We start from the raw sequence: 26,736 nt of genomic DNA, 5'->3' as shown, positions 1-26,736 counted from the left end.
GTGTGCAGTCGATCCTTCGCCCTTTTCTGTATCTAAAGTATTTTTGAAGTCAAGTGTTTCCAGTATCTGTTAATATTCTACTCAGTGTCTTAGCTTTTCTAAACGTTTGTTTGAGTGTGGCTTCTTCTGATCCTTTGGCCAGCTCTGATTTTTTTTAATTGACTTTTTAGAGTGGGATTTACGTATAACAGAATGCACTCATTTTAAGTATAGTGAGTGCAGAGTTTTGACCAAGGCGTGTACCTGGTCACCCCTTCCTCAGTCTGGATCTAGAACCTTTCCATCATGCCGCACAATTCCATGCCCTTCCCATCACCGCCCCCTTCCCAGGGCCGGGCAGCATCCACACTCCCTGGGAGCTGACTTGGAGATTGTTGCGTGTGAGTCTGGAGACGGGGTGTGCTGGCTGTGAGGTGCGGAGCGTTAGAGAGGCTGCCGTCCCCAGGAGACGCCAGAATCCATGACGAAACACAGGGACTGCAGCTGCTGCTGTCCCGGGGGGCAGGGTGGTTTGGACTTTTGAACTTTCTGTGGTTTTTCAAATGCAAAGAGTGGCTGATTCTTTGAGATTGGCTGGTGAGGGATTGAGGGGAAATCTTAGATTATGATAAATTAAGAAAGCTACCTGTGTCTGGGCACTTTTGTCCAAAGGTGCTGGCGAGAGGCCTCGGTGGGTCGGGAAGGGCCACCCGTGCAGTGGCTGCAGCTGCCCTGGCAGCTCGGGGAGGAGAGGACCATGGACCAGGCGCAATAACCTGCCCCTCGGTGTCTGTTCCAGGTCTTGGATACCTACATGTTTCATGCTTTCCTCAAGGCTCGGCTCAGCAGAAGGATGGACGCCTTTGCCCAGATGGACCTCTGCACGCAGTCCGAAGAGGACAGGTTTGCATATTACGTTCTAAAGGATGCACGACTCCTTGGGTGTCCGTGTGCTCAAGGAGCACAGTTTTATGTGGAAGGATAAATGATAAATTCGATCAGAGAAGTCTCACATTTAGAAATTCATAATGAGTCGGGTAACACGTCAGGCTCCTCCCCGTGCACTTCTGTTTCTTGCAGGGGGCGCTGGACGTACCTGCAGAGGCAGCTCTGGGTACCTGCAGCGGCAGCTCTGGGTCTTTGTGCTGTTTTCTCCCCATTTCCTTCTCTTTCTCTCTCCACATCGTCACCGTTTCCCGCCTCTTCCATGCCGCTTTTCCTGAACCCCTCAAACGCGTGTCGGCTGTCGACGACGCCCTTGTTCTGTGTGTTGTGGCTTCTCCTGGGGTGTGGACTGTATGCAGCCTTCACTACACGTGGGAGAGCCAGGAGTGTGCCCGCCGTTTCCCACTCGGCGTGGGAATGCTGGATTCTGGTCACCACGGTGGGGAAAATGCCCAGTTGAGCCTGTGCTTCAGCCGTTGCTGTGTCTACGAGGTGTTGGGTTTTCCCACCCAGGATAGACGGGATGCTCCTGAGTCCAAGAAGACCCACCGTGGAGAAGATGGCCAGCCGGAAGCCCTCGGCCCCGCACGGGGCTCACAGGCGCATGGTGGTCAGCATGCCCAACCTGCAGGACATCGCGGTGCCCGAGCTGCCGCCCCGGAACTCGTCGCTGCGGAAGATGCGCACCGAGGATTGTGGAGGCAGCCACACAGGTGGTGTGGCTTTCCTCACTCACTTGGTTCTCGTGCTGCCCGTCACTGAAAGAAACCACAGCTCGTTTCGGTAGAAGCGAAGGGGGGCTTATGGCTGTAGCTTTCTGGCGACTAGTCATTTGAAATATTTTTAGAACATTCGTTTTGCAGACTGTGCTTATTACAGAAAGCGATTTCTCGTCTGCATTTTCCATCGCCCCGTCCCACTGTTTTCATACTTGTGTGTGTATATGCACGTATGTGTATGTGTACATAGGAGATACGTGTTTACATATATGACTGTCTAAGGGGATGCAGCAACTTTTAGGCCCCCAGTGATTGCCAGGCCCTTCCTAGGGGCTGAGGGTACAGAGGAAGCCAGTGCCCTTGGGAGAAACTGCAGTGAGGCCAGCGCTGTGAGCCGCTCGGGCCCCCAGTGGCTGCTGCCTCGGGCTAAGGCACCAGTACCAGCTGGTACCTCCTGGCGCATTCGCGGGAGAGCTGGAGGCTGAGTGGGGATCATGCCGGCGACGCCAGGAGGGGCCGCGTGTTCAAATGAAAAGACCTTACTGACCTTCTGGAGGCTCCTGGTGGGTCTGAGTCCCCTGCACAGCTGCTTCCTGGCTGTGTGACCCTGGGGTACCCAGTAGCTGTGTACCGGGGACCCGGGGAGGCCTCAGTCCCCACCCTGGGAGAGGGGCGTGGTAACGGTACCCATGGCGCAGAGCTGCTGTTAAGGTGAATGAAACAGCTGTTGGGAGGCTCACCCGCCTGGCAGGTGCGTCTCGGCCTAGGTTATTAGCTTAGTCCTTCAACAAAGACTCACCGCCACGTGTTTCAACTTAGCATCAGCAGTTTTAACAAATAACATTATTTGTGCCATGGGAGCAGTGAGGGGCCCCGTTCAGCGTGGGGCACGTGGAACTTTCTGGAAGAGGCACGGGGCGTCCTGCTCCACGCTGCACCTGAGGCACAGAAACGGCCCTGGGCCGGGTGATGGGGTGGGAACGCGTGTCTGTTTCTAAGGTCCGTGCTAACCGTTCATCTCCCCTTCACTCCTCAGTTCTGGACGTGCCCCCCAAGTTGACATACACCTTCAAGATCCCGGAAATCCACTTTCCACTGGTGGGCCAGTGTGTGCAGGCGTTCCACGCAGACTGCGTGGCCCAGCTGAGCAAAGCCATGGACTCGCTGGCCCCCGAGAACTCGGTGCTGCTGGCGAGGTACTTCTACCTGCGAGGGCTCGTCCAGCTGATGCAGGGCCAGCTGCTGGGCGCCCTCCTGGACTTCCAGAGCCTGTACAAGACGGATGTGCGCATCTTTCCCGCCGACCTCGTCCAGAGGACGGTGAAGTCCCTGTCGGCGCCCGAGCGCGCGCAGGCCGAGCGGACGCCCGAGCTGCGCCGGCTCATCAGTGAGGTCGTGGACAAGCCCGAGGACGCCCCCAAGGCCGACGACCGCGTGAAGAACTTCGAGCTGCCCAAGAAGCACATGCAGCTGGACGACTTCGTGAAGAGGGTGCAGGAGTCGGGCATCGTGAAGGACGCGGGCATCATACACCGGCTCTTCGAGGCGTTAACCGTAGGTAGGAGGATGCCTGCGGGGTGGGCGGTGCAGACCCTCGAGGCATTAACCGTAGGTAGGAGGATGCCCACTGGGTGGGTGGCGCAGACCCTCGAGGGCAGGTCGGCCCAGCCCGGAGGAGCCTTGCGGGGCGGGCGAGGGCTTTACCTGCTTCCTGGGCTGGCCGAGGCTCTGGGAAGGGGGTGGGGATGGAGGGCCTGGTGACGCTTAATGGCATCTCTCCCGTCCTGGGGGGTTGCTCGCTGTGTGCTGACCCCTTCCTCCCACATGGGGACGGATGTCTCCAGCCGGAATGCTTCAGGCACCTCCACCCCCGCTGCTTTTGTTTCCCACGTTTACTGCAGTTGTCTGGTTGGTCCAGAACCTTTCCGCCGCTCCCTCCTCAGAGGGACACTGTCCCAAACTTGACCTTTCCCTTCTGACCAAGTTCTTATGCGTTTGCGGCACGTGGATGCACCCACAAGCAGAACATAGGATTTGTGCGTTTGTAAACTATACGTGACTCACGCGGTGCGTGTGTGTTGGTCTGCATTTTCAAAGCGTATCCGTGGTGCTCACAGGCGTCTCGCCGTGCCTTTGCTGCCGACAGTGTTGTGCACGTGAGGGCGGCGCAGCATGTTGGCCTGTACCCTTGGTCGTGTCCGCCTGTCCCGATGCTGACGAGTGAGGCTCGCAGCCTGCCCCCCGGGCGTGGATGGCCTTCTCTAGGATGCTGCTGCAGCCCCGTCGGGTGGGAGCTGCCATCCCCCCAGCAGGTCCCTCAAGGCGGGTCTGCAGCGTGGGAGGCTGCCCAGCCGCACCTCCTGGGCAGCGCGGGGTGCAGTTGTCTGAAGTGTTCTGCGGTTTGGTGAGCAAGGTGGCCTCGCACTGAGTGTCGGCACCTGTGCTCGGGGCGTCTGGGCCTCTCTCCTTGGAGCTGCGCGGCACAGCCTGGCCTGTTTTTCCGTCGGGTCGGATCTCCTTCCGTGTCCTGTGCGGGAGCCCCTGTGTCCTCTGGACAGGCCGTGCTTTGCTGGTAACAGGTGTGGGATGTCCTTCCTCGTTACGCGGCTGCCGTCGAGTTGCCCGGCCTCTCTGTACGAACGCGCGCCGCCTTCCCACTAGTGGAGGGATGGGGCCGCTTGTTCACAGTCCCTCCATCGGTCTGATGGGGGCGCGGCCGGCCCAGCGCCCACGGGGCCCTCCGCGTGGTGTCACCTTATGTCGGCCGCGGAGAAGTGGCCCGTCTTGGCCAGCCAGTCTCGTCTCCCTGGGCATCTGGGCGACTGGTGCTGCCCAGGGGACTCCCATGGGCAGGGCAGTGGGGGGCGCACTGAGTCCGCCAGGGGCAGAGGTTTTCACGGGGTCAACTAGCAGCACCCAGGCCACCGGGAGGTGGGGCGCAGGCGCTGTGGGGCTCAGCGCTCTCAGAGGAGGCCCTGCCCCCCCTTCCCGCGCAGGCCCCCGCGAGGACACCAGGACACGAGCGCTAGGCCAGCTGCAGGGCCTGAAGTACCGCGGCGTAATCCCCCCGGGGGCGCTGTTCTCGTGTGACGAGGTGTCTGGACGTGCAGCCGGCCCTTTCCTCTCCCCCCAGCCCAGCCCGTTGCTGCGCAGCCCGGGGGGGCCGATGGCCTGGGCGGCGCTCTTTTCCTGGGAGAAGAGGGCCTGGCCCTCCCAGCTCTCACCTCTCCTCGGCCAGAAGCGTGTCCCATGGGAGCCAGACAGTGTGGCTTACAGCTGAACACGTGGGCGCCGTCCAGCAGCCCCAGACTTGCAGGGAGGTGAAAGGACACCCGGGAGGGCATCCTCAGATGACCACGGTGACAGTGCCGTCGATGGCCCTGTTGTCACTTAGGCTCCATTCGCATTGCAAGCAGGTCATTGTTGGCCTTGATTCTGGGATACGTGCACCATTGTCGCGCAGCATCCAATGTACGTTTCTGCCTGACGGGCGCGTATGTGCTAATAAAAGGAGGATTAGGTCAAAGCTGAAGGTCACCATCTTAGAATAAACGGATGTAACATAAGAACACACGTCGGAGTCTGGTATTCGAGGTGCAGGGCCCTCACGACCTGGTCCCAGGGCGGGGAGTCAGCTGTGTGTGGCCTTCAGTGTGGCCCACGGGAGCCGGTGACCCTGCCTCCCCCGTAAGATGAGCTGGAGGGGTTGTGTTGGAGTGCGGGTGAGGGGCAGAGATGAACAGGTGGCATTTTTGTGCAGAATTGGAGATGAATGAGCGTTCTGTCCGCGGCAGTGGGTGTGCGTGGTGGCCCCTCGTGTGCACGGTGGCTATTGCTGTGTGAGTGCCATGGACGTGCACCGTCCAGCTGTGCTGCGGCCCTGGCAGGGGTGGCATCCACAGGCCCGCGTGGGCACCCCTGGCCTCTCTGGTGTCCTTCACCCCGGCTCTCAAAGCCCGCGAGCCCGCCTCCCGTCTGCCCGCGAGAGGAAGCCGTTTCCGCTTCTGGGGACCTGCGCTTCGCTCCGCTTGGCCCCGGCACTGTGCAGGGACCCAGATGGTGGGAGCGTTTGTCCTAATGACAGAAGGGACGGGTTTCTTGGCTCCAGGCTCCACGTCCCAGCATCTTTGGCTCCAGCTTTCATTAAGTAATGGCTTCGTGGTTCTCCCCAACTCCCCTCTCGCGCTCTCCTGATTCTTGGGCTTTTCCTTGGCTACGTAGACTAAACATCCTCTTCCTTGTCGTCCACTTAAAATAGCCAAGTGCTTCTGATTAAAAACATGACGTTCAGAACCGCCAGGAGGTGTACATGGAGGCGCCCCAGTCAGAGGCAGCTACACGGAGGAGCCTTTCCGAAATGGAAGCGGGATGAGAACCGTGTCACAGGGTCGGGGCCCCACCCTGATGCGCACCCTCTTGGTGCCTCGCTGCCCAGCACAGGGACCCCCGGGCCCGTCTGCCTGGGCACCTGCCCACCGGCCCTTGTGCTTCATTTTTTTCAGTGACTTTCTTTTTTTATTTTTAAGATTTTTTTTGACGTGGACCGTTTTTAAAGTCTTCAGTGAATTTGTTACGATATTGCTTCTATTTTGTTTTGGTTTTTTTGGCTGCAGGGCATGTGGGGTCTTAGCTCCCCGACCAGGGATTGAACCCACACCCCCTGCCCTGGAAGACAAAGTCTTAACCACTGGACCGCCAGGGAAGTCCCTCAGTAACTTACTTTCTAAAAACGACCCAAGTATATACAGATATCCCACTGTGGTGTGATTCTGTTTGGATCCAAGGACGTTAAACAAATTTGTAAGTAGTAGACCACGGTTGTGAGGCAATTAGAAAAACACAGGTGAGCCAGAGGAGAATCAACTCAGAATCCTGCCACCTGGGAGGTTTTCACCTGAATATTCCTGTGCCTGCCCTGTGTGGGGATGAGGCCAGACTCAGTTGTGGCCACGACATCAAATTCCCCAGGAAACCGTTATCTGGCAGGTGTTAGGGAACCAGAGCCGAGCTTTCACAGCCTTTCTTTTTTGTTTTTTTTGCGGCATGCGGGCCTCTCACTGTTGTGGCCTCTCCCATTGCGGAGCACAGGCTCCGGACGCGCAGGCTCAGCGGCCGTGGCTCACGGGCCCAGCCGCTCCGCGGCATGTGGGATCTTCCCGGACCGGGGCACGAACCCGTGTCCCCTGCATCGGCAGGCGGACTCTCAACCACTGCGCCACCAGGGAAGTCCTCACAGCCTTTCTTGACCTCTTAGATCTGGCCTCCAGCCAGGCTGAGACGGGGAGGCTTCTGCATCCCGAGCAGGCCCCCAGTGGGAAAGGCAGACCCACGAAGGCACGGCGTCGGCGGGCCGTCTGCCTGGCACCTGCCCACCCGCTGGTAGGGCTTCCCTCTCCAGTCCTCAGTCTCCTGATCTAGGACCAAGCTGCCCAGGGTAGCTGGGCCTGTATAGAGGGTAGAGCACAGCAAGCATTGTTAGATGCCGTGAGGGAAGAGCGCATCAGCTTAGTGGGCCCCTTGTCTGGGAAGGCTGCCCATGGGCCCTTTTATCTGGGTCTTGAAGGACAGGTAGGAGTTTTGTGGTCCGAGCACTCCAGACCAGCATGTGCAGAGGCACGTAACAACATGCTTGTCACTGTGCTGGGATGCAGGAGTGCGAAGGGGAGGAGGGGCCTGATCCTGGAGGAATCTGGGCCTGGTGAATACGAGGAGCCTCATTCTAGGCGTGGAGTGAAGCAGGCTGCCGGCGGGGGCAGCTTAGAAGGGGGGAGGCCACTAAGGAGCTTCTTCCTGTGTAGGATGTGAAGGGCCCTCTGAGGACGGAGGGCAGACAGATCCAGGATGCAGAATGGAGGATGCAGGAGCCAGGCACAGGGAAACATCGAGCTTAGAACGGGCCGGACTTCTTAGCGGCTGAGTGGGAGTTGGGGGTGGTTCCAGCTCCACGTTACAGACAGGGAAGCAGGTTCGTTCCACAGCTGGCCTGTGGTCACACTGCTAAACAGTAGTGAAGCTGGGCTTCGGACTTGGGTCTCTCTCTGACTCCGGAGCCCCTGAATATTGGACATTTGGGAAGGTTGCTGTATCAACTAAGATCATCACGGTTACAAATAATAACTTATTTGCTCATATACCCAAAGAGTACTGAGATAAAGGCAGCTTCAGGTAAGGCTTGATCCAGTGGTATGGGAGTGTCACCAAGGATCTGGTCTCTTTAGCATTAGCTTCACCCTGGGACTGGCCCCAAGATGGCTGCCACCAGCTCTAGAGGTGACACAGGACTTTGTCCTTGTCCCAGTGTCCCTACCTGGTGCCCTAGGAGTTACTGTGACTACCTGGCTAGGTAGGGGCTGGAGAGGGCAATGGGCTCAGGCCAGATCAAGTGCCCACTTGGGCACCTGGGGAAGCTGGGGAAGGAGGGGACGCTTTCCAGGTGGTTTCCATCCAGGCAGACTTAGGTGCTGGCGCCACCCGCTATGTCCTGCGGGTAACGTGCTGCTTCCTGATTGTAAAGCAACCGTTCTTGAGGCACCTGTGTCCGTGGCTGTAAGAATCTCTCTTTTTTTTTTTCTTTATAAAACTAAGGACACCAGAAACAGATTGACCCAGAAACATTCAAAGATTTCTACAACTGCTGGAAGGAGGCAGAAGCAGAGGCCCAAGGGGTCAATCTGCCTTTTTCGGTGACGGAGCAGCTGGACAAAAACGAGTGTGTGTATAAGCTGTCAAGCTCCGTCAAAACAAATCGCGGCGTGGGCAAGATCGCCATGACCCAGAAGCGCCTGTTCCTCCTTACTGAGGGGAGGCCGGGCTACGTGGAGATTTCCACCTTCAGAAACATAGAGGTGAGGGCAGCTCTGGAAGCCGCCTGGGCTTGGGAGGTGCAGCAGCCGGACAGCCCACCGGGCGCTGCCAGCCGTGGGCCCGTCACAAGCCACTCATGGTTTGTGCCTCAGTTTGCTCACCTGTAAAGTGGGAATAAGGATGCACCCTCCGAATAGGAGTGATGTGAGGACTGAATAGATGGAGTGGGTGATGTGTTCAGAGCAGTAAGTGCACCGACAGCAGATTGATTCTCCATTCAGCTGACTTGTATTTGGGGGAAGAGCAAGACGCAAGGCAGGCTTGTCCTTTCGCTGACCTGGTTCGACAGTGTCGGAAAAGCATAGACGTTGCTTTACTGGGAAACGGCCGTGGGCCAGCCCGTGAGCGGTTCCATCTCGTTTCCTGATCAGGTTCCGGGCTGGCCCACGGCGTTCATTTTATAACAACTTTAAATGTCATCTTCCCCACTAAGGGCATCTGAGTCGAGATCCTGACTCATGGCTTACCTTTATTTTCCCATGTTTATTTCCTAAATTTATAAGCGGTGTGTTAGATGTGTTAATCCAGTTACTGCATATTCCCAGAGACAGAAGAGGCATGAGAACTCCCCTGTGGCCCATGCCTAAGGCTGGGCCAGTGGACGCACCTTCTCACTGGTTCCTTCAGTTTCCCCCCAAGCCTGCTTTGACGGGCTTCCTCCCAGAAGTCCAGAGACAGAGATTTAAGGAGGTGAAAGAATGAGGCACCTTTAAACGCTGAGGACGAGTCCACCGGTGTGTCTCTGTCGACGTGTGGCTGACAGGTCACACTTAGACCCACCAGGAAGGCTTGCTGAGCTCCAGACACCGCCGTGACCCTGACTCCCCGTCACCTGTCTCTGAGAACAGACCACCTGGAGGAGCCCTGTTCACCCCACCTCCGGCACCCGGCTCCGGGTACTTCAGGGCCTTCTTGGGTCCTGCCGGACCTCCCACCCGGGCAGCCCCAGCCCCAGGCCAGCCTCAAGGACTCTGCCTTCCCATGGGGATGTCAGCCAGTGCCCAGTGGGTCCCCTCAGTGTGTGCAGACCGCCACCCCTAAATGTATTTCCTATCGACTCCAGGGTCCCTGCGGGTGTCATTTCACTTACTTGCCTCTTTTTCCCTCTGCAGGAAGTCAGAAACACCACAGTAGCTTTTCTGCTCCTGAGAATTCCCACTTTAAAAATCAAAGTGCTGTCCAAGAAAGAAGTCTTTGAAGCTAATCTTAAAACAGAGTGTGACCTGTGGCACCTGATGGTGAAGGAGATGTGGGCTGGGAAGAAGCTGGCCGACGACCACAAGGTCTGGGGCCCGGTCTGCCTTTTTATTCTCACCCAAGGCTCATGTCTCTATAATAATGCTCAGCATAAAGCCGGGTGGGACTGGGGCCTGGGCCTGGGCCTGGGCTTGGGATCCACTGAATTAGATGAGGTCTCATCAGAAGGCATGAAGGATGCTGCGGTGCACGTGACCCAGTGCAAAGCCCTGGGGTGCAAAGCCCTGGGTCTTGGGGGACGCCCTGGGGGCAAACGCAAGGGCTGGCAGGGTGGTGTGGGAGTGACCACTCTGCACTGCCCCCTGCCCCTGGTGACACCCCAGGGAAGGGAGCGTCGGGGGCTGGACTCTGGCAGGTCTGAGCTGGGTGGTCCGGGCACACCCTGCTCTAAGCGGCTCTTCATTTTTCCCCTTCACAGGATTAGGGTTTTGGTTGGGGGGAGGTGTTAGATTCCTTCCACAGGGTTACATTTATATCCTAGGGACTTCTGTACCTTCATTTACTTTGGGCCAAACTGATGGCTTTGATCACACCAAATTAAGACTTCCTAGTCATGAAGGGTACCGTGGACGGAGGGTAAGACTGAGGACACACGGTGCAGGGGAGATATTTGTCTTGTCTAAATGGCAAGATGAGACAGGAAAACACACAACAAAGTGGGCAAAGAGTACGAATAGGGGACTCCCATGAGGGAGCAGTTCAGAAGGTTCTGGAGAGCTGTGCCCACGGATCCTCAGGGAGATGCAGGTGAGGGCGGCACCCAGTGGAAAGCGTCAGGAAGAACGTATGTTCAGTGGTGGGAGAGCTGCCGTTTCTGATGGACGTTCTGTCACTGGAGAAGCCCAAGGTCATGGAGACAGAAGGAGCGTTTCTGTTTGGAGCAGGAAGCGGGGACTAGGTCCTAAGATTCCAATACTCTGTGACTTCGCGGCTCACTGGTTTTGTACCCACTGGTTTTTTAGCACACACTGGCTCATCAAAGCCCGTGGGCTGGCAGACGTCTAAGGAGAGTCGTACGGACTCACATCCCGCCCTCTCCTTTACAGTGTCTGCGGCTGCCTTTGCCCTTGACGGCAGAGCTGAGTTGTCGTGGCAGAGACTGCATGGCCCACAGACCCTAAAGTGTTCAGCACCTGGCCCTTTACAGAAGTTTGCTGACCCCTGGTATAAACAGCCAGTGTGTGTCTCAACTAAGAGGACGTGATCACATGACATCAAATCCAAATCTAAACTCTTCACGTGGCTTTGAAAAACACACATCTTTGAAAGGGTTGTTTTATGTGACGTGACAAAGTCTTAGAGTGAAATGATTTCAGTGAAGCTGTGCTGAGATGACTGTCCCTCCCACAGGACCCCCAGTACGTCCAGCAGGCACTGACCCACGTCCTGCTGATGGACGCTGTCGTGGGTGCACTGCAGTCGCCCGGCGCCATCTACGCGGCCTCCAAGTTATCTTACTTTGATAAGATGAAGAACGAAAGTAAGATCAGCATGTGTTCAGTGCAGCCGCGGTGTCCTGAGTTATGTCTTAAGTGATTTTTATCTGGTTGACTTTTGTCTTGTCCATTAGAACCAATCCCAAATGTCTCAAGTTTTTTTCTTCTGTACTTTTCATTTTTGAATATCACCCGTTGTTCTGCATCTTTCCTTTCCTCACCCAATAATACCTTGGAGCTCTGTGCGCCTAAGGACACGTGGAGGCACCTCACCGTTTCAGTGTCTGGGTTACTAGAGTCCACTCTACCCCGGATGATATGGCTCCTGAATCTTAGTTGTCAGCGACGGAATTGCTGCTGGCTGGTTCAAGCAGAGCAGAGATTCGTGGAAGGCTGTTGCGTGACTCACGGAATCGCCGTCGTGGTCGCTGAGTTCTGCGGTCAGACACACGCCCACTGCGGAGCTGCGGGGGCCTCTGTGCCCGGCTGCCCCTGGCTGCTGGACCTCGCCGCGCGAGCGCGTGGAGGCCCCCGATGGCCATCTCTCTTTTTTCTCTTGATTTGGTCAGTTTTCCTCCATAGCAATTCTCTGATCTCCGCCTGTAGCTTGAAATCTGGCTCTCACATTCTGGAAGCCATATGGAGGTTGGTGGTAAGCTCAATTTTTTATTTTTAGAAGATTTTTCAAGTCTAGGAAATAGCAAGTAGGTAAGAATAGCTTTATGCATCATTTTAGCTACTTCTGTTTTGTTTCAACTTTTAAATGATCTCCTAAAACCAACTGTCCTGTGCTTTGCATAAAGAAGCAGAGAGTAGAGGATTCCTTATCGCTATTAACGTTACTATGTGCCGGAAGTCACGTGTGCTAGATTAAACCACAACATGCAATTAATTCAGGAAACACGGATGAACAAGTTGCAGGATGTTTTTAAGATGACATGTAGTTCTATCTGTATGCACTTTTTAAGAAATAACAGTTTTACTGAGATGCAGTTCGCATAGCGTTCCTTTTTACAGCGCACGCCTTACTGGTTTGAGTGTATTCAGAGGTAGTCGTCAGCGTGATGGGTTTCAGAACATCTTCATCACCCCAGTGATAAGCCCCGTGCATTTAGCAGCCACCCCTCACCTGCTTAAGCAACCGCTGACCTCCTGTCTCTCTGGATTTGCCACACTTCGGCCTAGTCTGTGCACTGCCTCTAAGTGAACTCATCAGGATGTGTCCTGTGTGTCTAGCGTCCTTCATGTAGCATCACGCTCCAGGCTTCCCCGAGTGGCAGGTGTCACTGCTTCATTCCTTTTGGGCTGCGTGTATGCTGCTCTGTGGATACGGCACAGTTTATCCAACCCGCCGTTGACCATTTGAGATTTTCTACTTCCCAGCTGTCGTGAATAGTGCTGCTGTGAACACTCACATACAGGTTTTTGTTTGGACGTGTGTTTCATTCCTCTTGGGTGTATACAGCCAGGAAGACACTGCTGTTTAAACTGTCATCCCAGAATTAGGGCAAACAAGCCTCAGTTATGTGTTCATTCCCCCTGGTGCATTTTCCTCTTTGCTGTGTCTGTCACTAACTGTGTGACCCCTGGAGCTTCCTGGTCCGAGGACCGCCCCGCCCCGGGAGCAGACAGGATGCTCCAGTTGCTGGAGTGACTTGGAGGCGCTCTTGTCAACAGTCCTAGAACCAGACATCAATTGCTGGGTTTCCCCCCCCCCCCTTAATTAGGAACAAAATCAAATACACACTACACTTCAGCTGCTTAGACCACTCCAAGCTCATGCCTGATCTTTGTCAAGAGTTTACAGAAAAGCCTTCTCACTCCTCTGGAAATAACACACACAGTTACCATGGCAGCACCCAACAAATGACACTCTTAATTCCATACGGCAAAGGGGGGATGGTCCAAGCTCAGTGTCCCTGATTCCTTGTTCCCAATCAAGAACTGTTTTCCCTTGTGTAAAGCGTAATGAGGCAACCATACGTGATCCTGGGCTTAAGTTAAGAGCTTATGGTCCATTCGTGATGGAAGGTCTAAAAACGAAACTTTCTGCAATCTGCACCCCATCCCTGGGGTGGGGCATGTGGCAATGACTGGAGATATCTGTGGGGGGTGTGTGTGTGTGTGTGTGTGTGTGAGTGTGTGTGTGAGTGTGTGTGTGTGTGAGTGTGTGTGTGGCAGTGGGGAGGCTGCTACTGGCATTGACTGGGTGAGGCCAGGGGTGCTGCTAAAATGTCCTACGGCACACAGGACGCACCCACGGCAGCCACATTATGTGACAAGGGTGAGAAACCACTCGTGGGTTAGATTTATGGAGAAACGTGTAAAGTCTTCTCTTGGCTAGACCATACGTAACGGTTGAGTGTGGACAGAGGTCAGATCATTCAGCTTGAGAGCTGTGTTTAAACAAAAAGCAATGTGAGACATTGGCAAATGCTCGCCCTCTGGCCGGATACGCTTGGCTTTACTTTAATGTCCAGTTTAAAGAGAGCGTCGTCTTCACAAATTATGAAGTTTTACCCCAGAGCTAATACCCTAAGGAAAGCAGAATGTGCAAGGCTCTTGGATAACCTGGGTCTCCTCCAGTCTGGGGAACTAATCCCCCGTGTCTGCATTTCAGTGCCCATGGCAGTTCCGAAGACGACCTCAGAGACCCTGAAGCACAAGATCAACCCTTCCGCAGGAGAGACCTTCCCACGCGCCATCGATGTCCTCCTCTACACCCCAGGTGAAGGCCAGTCCCTGCTTTGTCACTGCTGTTTGTTTGTTTTTAAAATTTTATTGACGTATAGTTGATTTACAGCGTTGTGTTAATTTCTGCTGTACAGCAAAGTGATTCAGTTATACACGTATATACGTTCCTTTTCATATTCTTTTCCATCATGGTTTATCACGGGACATTGAATAGAGCTCCCTGTGCTGTACAGTAGGACCTGGTTGTTTATGTCGCTGCTGTGTTTGGGACAATCTGAGAGCTTAAGACTTGTGGTCAGGGTCAGCGCTGAAGTGGAAGGGCGATGGCAGGATGAGGGTGGACGGGGACCAGGTGGTTTTCTACTGTTGGAGGGCGGAACCCTGAGCAATGAGGTGCGGCCTCTCTGTGGACTCAGAGGCTGGAGCGGGGCCGTGAGGGGCCGAGTCCCCGTCCGGCCTCGCCGTCCTCACGTCCGGTGGATAAAGGCCCTGCGCTTCTGTCTTTGGTCGGATCAAGCCCATTGTCACCGGGATGGGATGGCTGCACCTCCTATGCTGATGTGCACATCTGACAACGCGGCTCTTCCTGCTTGGAGTGGTCGGACAGTCCCACAGACTTTCAAGGCCCCTACGAGCTGCGTCAGAGTGATAACAGCAAGAAGACAGGGTCGCTGCCCAGGCCTGGGGGTAAACAAAGACGGCCCTGTGTCACAGGCGTACAACTGTCCAAATGCTTTTACTTAATTCTGACTTGCAGAGAGTTGCAGCAGAGTGTTGCTTCAAGGTTATAGTGTTGGGAACAAAGGAGCTCAGTTCTGGGCAGAAGAGAGCCTTCGAGTCCGGTCGCCCCGTGTTTGGCCTGTCCGCATCAGGAGTTGGCGGCGGCGGCGGTGGTGGCAGCATCCGTGCACCCCGTCCTTCACCCTCCGAGGTTCGTGACCTCGCGGGGCAGTCCGGCAATGCACAGCCAGGAGCTCACATTCCACACGGTTTCCGATGGGCGAATCGAGTTTCTGAGGCAAAGCAGCCTCCTCTCTTCCCTGAACGTCCAGAAGACCCAGTAAAGCAACAGATCTCAGATGAAAGAGAGTCGAGAGCGGCCGAGCCCATCCCTCTGGAGACGTCATTTATCCAGTCGAGGCGCTCTGTTGATGTCACTCGGCTGTGACAGCACAGACCAAGACGCTTTTCATCACGGCATCTGAATAGACGAGCTGTCCTTAGATCTACGCTAGTTTCCCTTAAATTAAGCCTGACTAGACTCTGGGTTTCCTGTCATCAAGGGCTAGTTCCCGTCCCGCTGAGAACATCTAGAAGGGCCGGACAACATATAAGAAAACAAAGGAGAACGGAGCTGCTGGTACTGGAAACAGTGGCTGAGAGAGCTTTGGCCAGCCATGTGGGGTCAGGGGGACGAGCCTGGGGTCAGGACGCACCCGTCAAGAAGCGGGCAACCCCTCCAAGAATGCCGAGAGTCAAGGGAGCCAGGCCCCAGGCACCGAGCCCGGCTTCAGAGCATCCCAGTCTCTGGGGGATTGAAGACTGTGTCTCAGTGGGCAGGATCTCCCCCAAGGGGGCCAGGAGACCAATGGCGTGAACACCCCAGAAAGACTGGCAGATTCACACTTCTTGCACTTGTGACAGAGGTGGTGCTACAGAGCAGGGGAGGGGAAAGACGGTCTCCATCACAGAAGGCGTTGGGACGTTGTGCATCTGTGTGGAGAAGATGAAGCTCGACCACACCTCAGATCACACGTGGCCATCACTTCACAGTCTAAACGTGAAAGGCAAAAACATAAACAAATGAAACTTGGAGACGATAACATAGAAGATATTCATGACCTTACGGTAAGGAAAAAATTCACAAATAGCATATAAAAAATACTAGCCATAAAGGAACAGACTGGTGAGTTAAGGATTTTTAAAAGAAACTTCCAAACGAGTGAAAGTGGTGGTTGCAGACTGGGAAAGGGATGTTCACAAGACAAGAGAACTGACAAGGGGCTCAAGTTGGGGATATTTAAAGAACGGCTACAAGTCAAGGAGCATGAGACAGCCCGATTCAGAAATGGGCAGGAGAGGGGCTCCCCTGGTGGCGCGGTGGTTGAGAGTCTGCCTGCCAGTGCAGGGGACGCGGGTTCGTGCCCCGGTCCGGGAGGATCCCACATGCCACGGAGCGGCTGGGCCCGTGAGCCATGGCCGCTGAGCCTGCGCGTCCGGAGCCTGTGCTCCGCAACGGGAGAGGCCACGACAGTGAGAGGCCCGCGTACCGCAAAAAAAAAAAAAAAAAAGGGCAGGAGATATAAAGACTTCACCACGGGGGAGATCCAGACGCCCAGCTAAAGCCAGCAGCCTCATCGGCATCAGAGAAACGCAAATAAACCACAAATGAAACACCAAAGTCTTCACGCCGTTAGGACGGCCAAGACGGAGAGCGCTGACCAGGCCTTGTGTTGGCGGTGACGTGAGGCAGCGGGAGCCCAGCTGCCCTCGGGGACGTGGCCACAGGCTCCCTCCTTCCTCTGTCCCTGCGCCCACTTCCCTCTGCCTGAAACGCTGCCCACGAGTGAATCCTCAGGCCTCCCCCAGATCCCGGCTCAGGGAAGCCACCCCCGGGCTCCGTCTGTCTGCGTGTTTCTCTAGCTGGAGCCAGCTTGTCCCCGAGACTCGAAGCTCCGAGGGGCACGGGAGCTCGGGCCGTGCTCACCTTTGGTCCTGGGCACCCAGGGTGGCACCTGGCCGGGCAGGACCTGAGTCACGTAGGAACCACGTGCTGATGCAGCAGAGGGTTTCACCGTTCCGGGTTGCTTTCCTCTTTAGGGCATCTTGACCCAGCAGAAAAAGTGGAGGACGCTCACCCCAAATTATGGTGCGCTCTGAACGAAGGCAAGGTGGTCGTATTTGACGCTTCCTCTTGGACGGTTCACCAGCACTGCTTTAAAGTGGGCACTTCTAAACTGGTGAGTAAACGAACACGCACAGTCCTCAGTCAGCTTCCAGGCTAACTTGTGATTTTGGAAATTGAACACGTCCACCTGTATAGGTAGCGGGATTCACGAAACCCACGGCGTCGCTGAATCCTGCAAGTCTTTGATTTTTATCTCGAGTTTTAAAATGTAAGCTTGTTCCATCCTTCACTTAAATATTCTTCTTTAAGTGAGCAGATAATGGCTTTAACCATCCCCGCTCTGAAATCTAAAACAGGATTTCAGTCATGGAAAGGGCAGTGTGGTAGTCTCACATTTACATTGTCAGTCACCAAAAGCAGACACTAGAATCATTTTAACACATTTGGGTTCGAAAACTAAGAACCATTTAAGTCAAATCTGCATGATATTATAGTTATCTCGTGGTTGAGAAACCTCAGTTCTTTGAGCTTTTAGACTGATAGCCTAGTCAACTTTAATTAAAAGAAAGTTAAGGGACTTCCCTGGTGGCGCAGTGGTTAAGAATCCGCCTGCCAGTGCAGGGGACACGGGTTCGAGCCCTGGTCCGGGAAGATATTGCCGCGGAGCAACTAAGCTCGTGTGCCACAACTACTGAGCCTGCGCTCTAGAACCCGCGAGCCACAACTACTGAGCCCGCGTGCTACAACTACTGACCCTGTGCTCTAGAGCCCGTGCTCCTCAACAAGAGAAACCACCGCAGTGAGAAGCACGTGCACCACAACAAAGACCCAACACAGCCAAAAATAAATAAATAAAATAAATTAAAAAAAAAAAAAGTTAAATTCATGCAAACACAGCCTCACCCCACCCCCACAAACCCAAGGTCAAGTTTCAGGTCTGTAGCCCTCAGTGCCACCAGGATCAGCCCCCTGCTTTTTGGAGACTTCTCGAGGCCTTGCACGGCCCTTTGAAAATCATGTCTTATTTCTGTACTACGTGATGTCAGCCACGTGCCCCAGGGCCTCCACGCCTGGAACGTGTCGTGTGAATTCGTGTTTCCAGATGAGGGGTGATCAGTGGTTTCTTTCCGGTGGGGCTGCCTTTTAACTCGGCACTCCAGGTATCTTTGGCGATACCACCCTACTGTTCAAAGTGCTGTCACACCTACTCCTTGGTGGGCTTCATCCTGTTCAAGACCCTCTGAGGGCACAAAGGAAGCCACTGTCCCAAGGGATTCTTGCTAGGAAAATCCTCGGGCCAACTCCTTTAACACAAAACTTCTTTTTTCATGTTTAATGTAAAAAGCACGGTGTAGTGAAGTTTACGCACCTAAGTGTTCCTCATTACTTCGTATCATCAACTTTGATGGCCACATTCCACCATCTAAAGATAATGTGACAATCTATGCTTTCAAAACTGGGGTGAAACAGAAAAATTGTGAATCCAAATATACGTTGCCAAGAGGGTGCGGGATCGTCTAAAGAGGTTGCTAAACCATTTTCCCCGCGTTCAAACAATGAGCCTCAGATGACAAAGGGACGGAATCCAAGGCACGCTAAAGTAAAACGTGTACAAAAGTGTAATAGCGCTTTAGGTGAAATGAAAAACGAGGAGAAGTTAAGGACTTCACTCTTACTCTACAGTTTAGTTTCTTTCCTGTTGATTCTTAGTTACAGGCATTTCAGCGACTGTTTAGCAACAGAGCAACTTAAAACCTTGAGAAAATAAAATCATACGGCTGCGTTTTGCGTCAGCCCCCTCTGCTCCCCAGCCGGGCCAGGCAACATTTAATTAAAGCGGAGAGCTATCCAGTTATGTGGGAATGTCTTCCCACTGGTCTCACAGGGATATTTTGTACTGTTTCAACAAGACAGCAGCTGGGGCAATTATCTCTAGAAAATGCTGCCTCATCTGGAATTTGAAGTTCCAAGTGGTTTATCTAAGGTATCTTTGGGCCACTAAAGAAAGACATTTTACTAAAATGTTACAACAATTCTCAGGGAGATGCCTCAAAAGAAAGGGCTTTTTTAAGTGATTAGTTCTGAAATTAGCAAGGTTGCATCTTTTTCTAACTTATGAGAATGTTTATTGGTAAAATTAAAGCTATCAATTTTTTTTGTTGTTTTGCGGTACGCGGGCCTCTCACTGTTGTGGCCCCTCCCGTTGCGGAGCAGAGGCTCCGGACGCGCAGGCTCAGCGGCCATGGCTCACGGGCCCAGCCGCTTCACGACGTGTGGGATCTTCCCGGACCGGGGCACGAACCCGCGTCCCCTGCATCGGCAGGCGGACTCTCAACCACTGCGCCGCCAGGGAAGCCCCAAAAGCTATCAATTTTTATGAGCTCTTTCTTCTGACAAAGATAAGTACCAGTAAGCACCATCGGTACTGATTATACAGGATTAGATCTAGCCTCAGCCCCTCCACAGTGATGTAACTGTTGCTCTTTGAAATCTGCTTGGATCTGACAATCTGAGACCCTCGTTTGGTTACCAGTAAAATGTTGCCCATATCATGGATAGAGTCGGACACCACTCAGGCAACGTTTAGGGAACGCTGTTTTAGGGATGCAGTCGGGTTGGTTGAGATGTACAGGCAGACACATTTGCGTTTCACATGTTTATGTGGCTTTTATAACTCTTCAGTGTTTTAGTTCTTAATTTCTAATTTCAGAAAGTCTGAAGATGGTCACTGGCATTGACCGTGCTAAGCCGGAATCCCCGAGAGCGCTGCTCTCTTAGCTGCAAGAGCACCGGCTAATATACAGTCTGTCCTCATTATGCGCAGACTCCATATCTGCAAACTTACCTACCCGCTAAAATTTATTTGTAGCTCCAGAGCAGATACTTACGGCGCTTTCATGGTTCTCCACAGACATGCCCGTCTCCAGAGCAGGGAGAAATGGGCGCTGTGTGCGTGTTCCCAGCCGAGCTCAAGCCAGGCGACTCTGCCTTCTTGGTTCAGCTCGAACTGTAGACACGTGTCCTTTTCACGGCCTATTTAGTGCCACGTTCTTCACATTTCTGTGCTTTTTATCGTGATTTTGCTGTTTAACATGGTGCCCTAGTATAGAGCTGAGGTGCCAGAGGCTGGAATGTGCTTTACAGAGAAAATGTGGACCCATGCAGTTCAAACCTGTGTCGTTCAAGGGTCAGAGGCATCCTTAAACAGGAACACACGGCAAGATGATGTGTTGATCGAATGACAAGAGCGTGACCAGAGGCCGGCAGGACCCTAAGCCTGTCGGTCCCTGAGCGGCGGCTCAGCGCTGGCTGTGAGCGCACAGGACAGAACGACTGCCGGGAACACGGGGAACTAACTGACTGCTCTGCTCTCTCCTCGGCCCCCTCAGAACTGCATGGTGATGGCGGAGCAAACCCAGGTGTGGGTCGGCTCGGAGGACTCGGTCATCTACATCATCAACGTCCACAGCATGTCCTGCAACAAGCAGCTCACGGACCACCGCTCCAGCGTGACGGGTCTGGTCGTGCAGGACAGAGCGCAGGCACCCAGGTCCGGCCAGGCTCCCCTGGGAGGAGGGGCCGTCTGGCTCTTGCGTGGGTCAGGGGTGCCAGAGGGAAGGGTTCCCATGGCCGTGGGCCATGGCCTGCAGGGCCCGGGCTGCGCAGGGGAAGCAAAGCGGGTCTGGAAGGTGAGTCGGGGACATTCCTGTGTGGTGTGGCCGTGATGGGTGCAGAGCAGCGGCCTCTGCTGGAGACCGAGTCTAGCGTGCATGCGGTGCTCGTAGCAGCTGGTACCCCGCCTTCCCTGCCTGCTCTTTGGCTCTGGTGTTTGCCTGCCACCCTGGGCCTGTAGACACGTCACCCTAACCCCATGTCTTCTCATGGAACCCCTTGTGTGCCCGTGTCCAAAGTCCCCTTCTTATGAGGACACAGGTCAGTGTTGGATGGGGGTCCATCCAACTATTAGCGGCATTTAACTACTTCTGGAAAGGCCCTGCTGCCAAATAAGGTGGCATTTTGAGGTGTTGGGGGGCTAGGATGTCAACACGTCTTTCTTGGGGGACACAGTTCAACCTGTAAGATGTATTTACCTCATCCTTCACTGGCTTTACCAGGTTAAGAATGCCAGCCCCCCAAGGGCAGCCCTGTGTCTGTCCTGCTGTCTGCCGTGTCCTGTGCTTGGGACAGGGCCTGGACACAGCAGGTGCCCAGGGGAGACGCGAGAACCAGGCGGGGTCCCTGTTTCCCTCTGTGAGGAAGCGGGGCTCAGTGGGTGTGTGAGGTATGCTGAGGTCACCCACCCTGAACGGGCAGCCCCAGCCCTGGGCGCAGGTGGCCACAGCTCCTAAGCTTTTCTGCTGCTTCCCTCTGTGCCACCCCCATCCCCTTGTGCCCCGAGTTTCAGGGCCGCCGCCTGTCCTCAGTCGGGTGGACTTAGGTCCTCATGTGAAGATGCCATGCCCTCAGGTGGTGGAAGGGCCGCCTCCCCGCAGCTGCTGATCCTTGGACTTGAGCTTGGAGGGGGCGTGTGCCATTCCCGGTCCCTGGCGGGAGGGGTGGATTTTAGATAACAGCCCTTTACGGCTCTGTTCACAATTCCTGGCGGAGGCAGCAGCCGTGGTGGAGGTGCCGGGGGGGGGGGGGGGGCGCTCAGAAACCCGCCCCCCGACAGCGCTGGCGTCTCGCTGGCCGTGCTGTGGATGCTTACCTGGTGGGAACTTGAAAAGCACACGGTGTTCTCGGGGCCACAGTTAAGCGCCTGCATGCGTGTTCACCCCACAGCACTGTGTACTCGTGCAGCGCGGACGGGACAGTCCTGGCCTGGAACGCGAGCTCCCTGCAGGTGACCAGCAGGTTCCAGCTGCCGGGCGACGGGCTCTCGGCCATCAGACTGCACGGCGGCCGCCTCTGGTGCTGTAAGTGCTTGGTCCCTGCCCTTGGCTCCTGGCTAACGGCAGGGGAGCCAAGGCCCCTTTCCTCTGCCACGCGCGTTTCCAACTTTGACTGTGAAACCCTGGTTCCTTCTTGATGCACGCGGCTCCCCACACCCCTCCTGAGTTTGCTGCGTCCCCGGCGGCCCTACTCCCTGCGCGGCCTCCCCGCCTGCTCCTGTCTCTGCTCTCGCCGTGCCCCGCGGGGCCGTTGCCACTCCTCCCGGCAGCCCTCTGTGGCCCGGTCGTTTGCGTGCGGGTCACGTCTCCCCAGCCGTGCTGTGTGCTCCCCTCTGCCCCTCCCAGCACAGACCTCGGGCGGGGACGTCTGGGGGTCTGAGGGGGGCACTTCGGGGTTGACGGGAGGTACAGACGCTGTGCCTAGTGACGTGGGCGTTCTGCATTTTCTGAGCATCACCGCACGGAGGTTGCCTGCACTTTGAAGTCTTCCCTGGTGTATGTATGCCAGGTAGCATGGGCGATGGTCGTGAACGCTTTTTAAATTGAAGCATGTTTTACGTATGATGAGATGCACAAAACGTATGTACAGTTCGTTGTGTTTTTAAAAAATTTTTATTGGAGTATAGTTGATTTACAGTGTTGTGTTAATTTCAGGCTACAGCAAAGTGAATCAGTTATATATATATCTCCGCTTTTTTTTTTTTGGATTCTTTTCCCATATAGGCCATTACAGAATATTGAGTAGAGTTCCCTGGGCTATACAGTAGGTTCTTGTTAGTTGTCTATTTTATATATAGTAGTGTGTATATGTCAATCCCAATCTCCCAATTTATCCCCCCCGCCATCCCCTGGTAACCATGTTTGTTTTCTACATCTGTGACTCTACTTGTTTTGTACTTACTGTAAATAAGTCCATTTGTACCTTTTCTTTTAGATTCCACATGTAAGTGACAGCATATGGGATTTGTCTTTCTTTCTGGCTTACTCAGTATGACAATCTCTAGGTCCATCCATATTGCTGCAGATGGCATTATTTTGTTCTTTTTATGGCTGAGTAATATTCCATTGTATAATATGTACCACATCTTCTTTATCCATTCCTCTGTCGATGGACATTTAGGTTGCTTCCATGTCCTGGCTATTGTAAATAGTGCTGCAGTGAACACTCGGTGCATGTATCTTGTTTCAAATTACGGTTTTCTCAGGGTATATGCCCAGGAGTGGTACTGCTGGGTCATATGGCAGTTCTATTTTTAGTTTTTTAAGGAACCTCCATAGTGGTTGTATCAATTTACATCCCCACCAACAGTGTAGGAGGGTTCCCTTTTCTCCACACCCTCTCCAGCATTTATTGTTTGTAGATTTTTTTAAATTAATTAATTTACTTATTTATTTTTGGCTGCATTGGGTCTTCGTTGATGCACGCGGACTTTTCCGCCCCCAGGGAAGCCCCTCAGAAAGTTTTATAAGAAGTGTCCGGCCTTACATTTAGGTCCTTAATCCATTTTGAGTTCATTTTCGTGTATGGTGTTAGAAAATGTTCTAATTTCATTGATTTACCTGTGGCTGTCCAGTTTTCCCAGCACCACTTATTGAAGCGACTGGCTTTCCTCCATTGTATATTCTTGCCTCCCCCGTCATAGATGAGGTGACCGTAGGTGCGTGGCTTTCTCTCGGGCATCTCCGTCCTGCTCCATTGATCTACATTTCTGTTTCTGTGCCAGTACCGTACCGTCCAGCTTGTTGTGTCTTGACGAAAGTATACACCACATAACCACCCGACAGTCAAGACACAGAACATTTCCATCACCACTGCTGGTCCCTCTGTGCCCCTTTCCAGGTGGCCCCCGCTTGAGGGAAACAACTCCTGAATTCTGTTACGGGCTTGTTGTGCTCGTCCCTGAACTTTCTATACGTGTGCTCTACAGCATGTGTTCTTTGCGTCTGGCTCAGTTCGGCAACATGGTGTTTTTAGGACTCATCCGCAGTGTCTGAGTAGCAGTAGCTCATTCTTTCTATGGTGTGAATGCTACAGCTTGCTTATCGGCTCTCCTGTCACTCTTTTCCACCCCGTTTTATATCCCTGGCAGCGGATGTGAGGCTTCCATTCCTCCCCGTCCTCAGCAGAACTTGTTATTATCTGTTTTTTTTACCGTAATCGTCCTCGTGGGCGTGACGCGGCATCTCGTTGCGGGTCTGCTTGCGTTTCCCCGATGGCTTATGACGCGGAGCATCTGTTCATGGACTGCTCGCCATCTGTGCGTCTTCTTCAGAGAAATGTCTATTCATACCCTGTGCCAACCAGTCTACTCACTTTCAAGGCGATTAATCGTATGGTTGAGTGTACCCTTATTTTTTTTTTCCATTTTTCACATCTGTACTTTTTTCTTTTGTTCCTCCTTTCCTGCCTCCTTTTAGACTGCTCTTAAATTCAAGTTAATCTTCTTTATTGTCTTTTTAGCTCTATGTTCGGTTTTTTTTGGGGAGGGGGGCCATGCCATGCAGCATGTGGGATCTTACTTCCCCAGCTAGGGATCGAACCCACACCCCCTGCAGTGGAAGTGTGGAGTTTTAACCACTGGACTGCCCAGGAAGTCCCTAACTCTGTGTTTTTTGTTCCACTTTCTAGTGGTTGCTTTAAGGATTTCAATGTGCAACCTTACCTTCTCACAGTCTACTTTAAATAACTGTTACACACCACTTCATGTATAATGGACACAGAGCACAGCAGTAAAATTAATTCCATTTACCTCTTTCTCTCCCTTTCCTATTGTTGTTAAATGCAGTATTTTATTTCTATGATTGTGATAAACCTATTTTTAAAAATTTTGCCTAAGTGCTCAATGGTCTTTCAAAGGAATTAAGAAAAAAATTATTTTTGCCCATATATTTACCATTTCGGGTTGAGCTTCACTCCTTCTTAAAATCCAGGTTTCCATCTTGCATCACTGCCCCTTAGCCTTAAGAATTTCCTGTAGTATTTCTTCTGATATGAGTCTGTTGTAAACAGATTCTAGGCTGATGGTTTTTGTTTTTTTCCCGGCACACTAGAAATATCATTCCATCGTCTCGCAGCTTAGCTCGTTCCTGACGGGAGGTCTGCCGTCATTCCTGCTGTTCTGCTGACTATAATGTGATTTCTGTAGCTGCTTTTAAGATTCTGTCTCTGGTTTGCATGAGTTGGACTACAGTGTGCTTGGGTGTGAAGGGCTTTGTGTTTATCTTGCTTGCAGTTTACTCTCTTGAATTTGGGGAAAACTTAACCATTACCTCTTCCGTTATTTCTCTTGCCCATTCTCTCTCTCCGTGTCTTCTGGGATTCTAATTATATATTAGTAATGTATATTATAATTGCATATAATTATATTATTAGTTAGACCATCTGATAATGTCCCACAGGTCTCAGGCACTGCTATAATTTTCTCCTTCTTTTTCTTGTGTGCCTTAGTCTGGCTAAGACCTGAACCTCTCTTCTTCTGTGTCCTGTCTGCAGTTAAACCTATCCAGCAAACTTTCATTTTAGTTCTAGAACTTCCATTTATTTTATAAAGAACTTTGATTTTCTCTCCTAAATCCTATATTCTTCACTTATCCTCTCCATATCTTTCTCTAAGTTTTAAAACATATTTGTCATTGTTGGTCTAAAGTCCTTGTCTGCTGGATACTGGATCATCTGTGGGTCTGCTTCTGTCTACTGTGTTTCCTGTTGGTTTTTAGTCGCATCTTCAAGCTTCACATGTGTTGTGATTTTCACTGCATCCTGGATGTTGTTAATGACATGCTGAGGAGACTCTGGACGGTATCCTTAGGTCTTGTTCTAGAAGGTCATTAAGTTACTGGCAGCTCATCTGGATCCTGTGGGGAGGCCTGGTCTTAGGCTCTTCTGGGGCGAGTATGTTTCAGTTCCGACCTTGGTCCTGGTGTGTGGTCTTTGTTCTCACAGCATGGCCCTTGTAGGGTTTCGCGGAATTGCCCAAGGTATACACCAAGGCTTTGCTACAGGGATGAGCCAGAACTTTGAACTCTTACCTCCGTAGCCCTGTGAACTCTCTCTTCAGGTCTTGAATGTGCCAGTTCTGCTGTTTATACACAGTTTGGGAGTCAGCCAAGGATTTGAGGAGAATTTATACATGCATTTTGGGGATCCCTCATTTGGGAGATATCCCCCCTCTATTTCCAGCCACACTGGCAGCAGCAGCCCCAAACTATACCCTCGACCCAAGATGGCCTGCTACGTACTGCTAGAATTTTTATCCCTCAGTGCCCCACAAAGAGCCAGGAAGTCCCCTCAGAGGAAGCCCACGTAACTGTGCAGCTCACTGAGTGTCTTTCTTTTCTCTCAAAGACCACATCCCTCAGCTTTGGTTGACCTCCAGTGACTGTCAGATGTGCGTGTGTCCATCCGTGGACGCATTTTGGACCAAAAGTTGCCTGTTAAATATAGTGAGAGACATGACAGGTTAGAATGAGGACGGATAACCTTGTTTTCAGGATGGAATCCCTCTTATTTTTCAACTTAAGGAATACAGTAAGTAGTTTTCCTATTTAACAACAATGAGAAAAGGACAAGAGGAAAGCAGGGCTTCTTTGGCTAAAAGAGAGTGTCTGCTGTGAAGTGTCGTTCCAAGTCTTTATCTAAACAAGGATAACAGCTAAAGCCTTGGTCACTCATCAGCTGTGGTCCGTGGGCACTGAGGTGTGGCCTGAGAGTGTGTGTGGTGGGGGACAGGTGACGCCTCTGACTCCTCCCCAGGCCCGTGGCGAGGTGAGCCTGAGGGTCCCCGGCTTCCCTTTCTACTTGCGTCCCAGTATTTCAGACCCTGCATGCCTTCCCTGTGTCTGGATGGAAGCTGCCTTTACTGCAGCACTGCCCCTCCCCCAGGCCTGGCGTTTCTGGGAGGGGGCGGACCCCGTCCCTGCTCCCCGTGGCCGGAGGTCTGCTCTGTGATGTTGTTGGCACACCTGTGGCTCAGGCTGCAGCCTCCGTGTGCATTCAAGTTCAAATCCAGGCGCTGTCACCGATGACTGGTCACTTTGGGCTGGTCCCCTGCTCTCTTGGAGTCTCTGTTCCTTCATCTGGAAAGTGAGATGGAAATACCATC

At 53.2% G+C, this 26,736-nt stretch overlaps 1 protein-coding gene across 6 annotated transcripts in view; it reads left to right on the top strand.

The window, feature by feature from the left end:
• Positions 1–26,736, top strand: part of DENND3 (DENN domain containing 3) — a 59,054-nt gene that overhangs the window by 28,794 nt on the left and 3,524 nt on the right. For 5 of the 6 annotated variants that reach the window (XM_067712775.1, XM_067712774.1, XM_067712773.1 and 2 more), the window contains 10 exons: positions 779–882; positions 1,438–1,637; positions 2,680–3,201; positions 8,229–8,488; positions 9,620–9,790; positions 11,115–11,244; positions 13,821–13,928; positions 16,715–16,854; positions 20,132–20,292; positions 21,525–21,658. In XM_067712775.1, the coding sequence (XP_067568876.1) occupies positions 779–882; positions 1,438–1,637; positions 2,680–3,201; positions 8,229–8,488; positions 9,620–9,790; positions 11,115–11,244; positions 13,821–13,928; positions 16,715–16,854; positions 20,132–20,292; positions 21,525–21,658 (1,930 nt within the window). The remainder of the gene's footprint in view (positions 1–778; positions 883–1,437; positions 1,638–2,679; positions 3,202–8,228; positions 8,489–9,619; positions 9,791–11,114; positions 11,245–13,820; positions 13,929–16,714; positions 16,855–20,131; positions 20,293–21,524; positions 21,659–26,736) is intronic. The other variant, XM_067712776.1, reaches the window with a different exon arrangement.

Source organism: Pseudorca crassidens, chromosome 17 (assembly GCF_039906515.1).
Source record: "Pseudorca crassidens isolate mPseCra1 chromosome 17, mPseCra1.hap1, whole genome shotgun sequence".
NCBI classification, from domain to species: domain Eukaryota; kingdom Metazoa; phylum Chordata; class Mammalia; order Artiodactyla; family Delphinidae; genus Pseudorca; species Pseudorca crassidens.
Note: the sequence above shows the minus strand (reverse complement) of the source record. Positions and strands in the feature narration are given on the sequence as shown.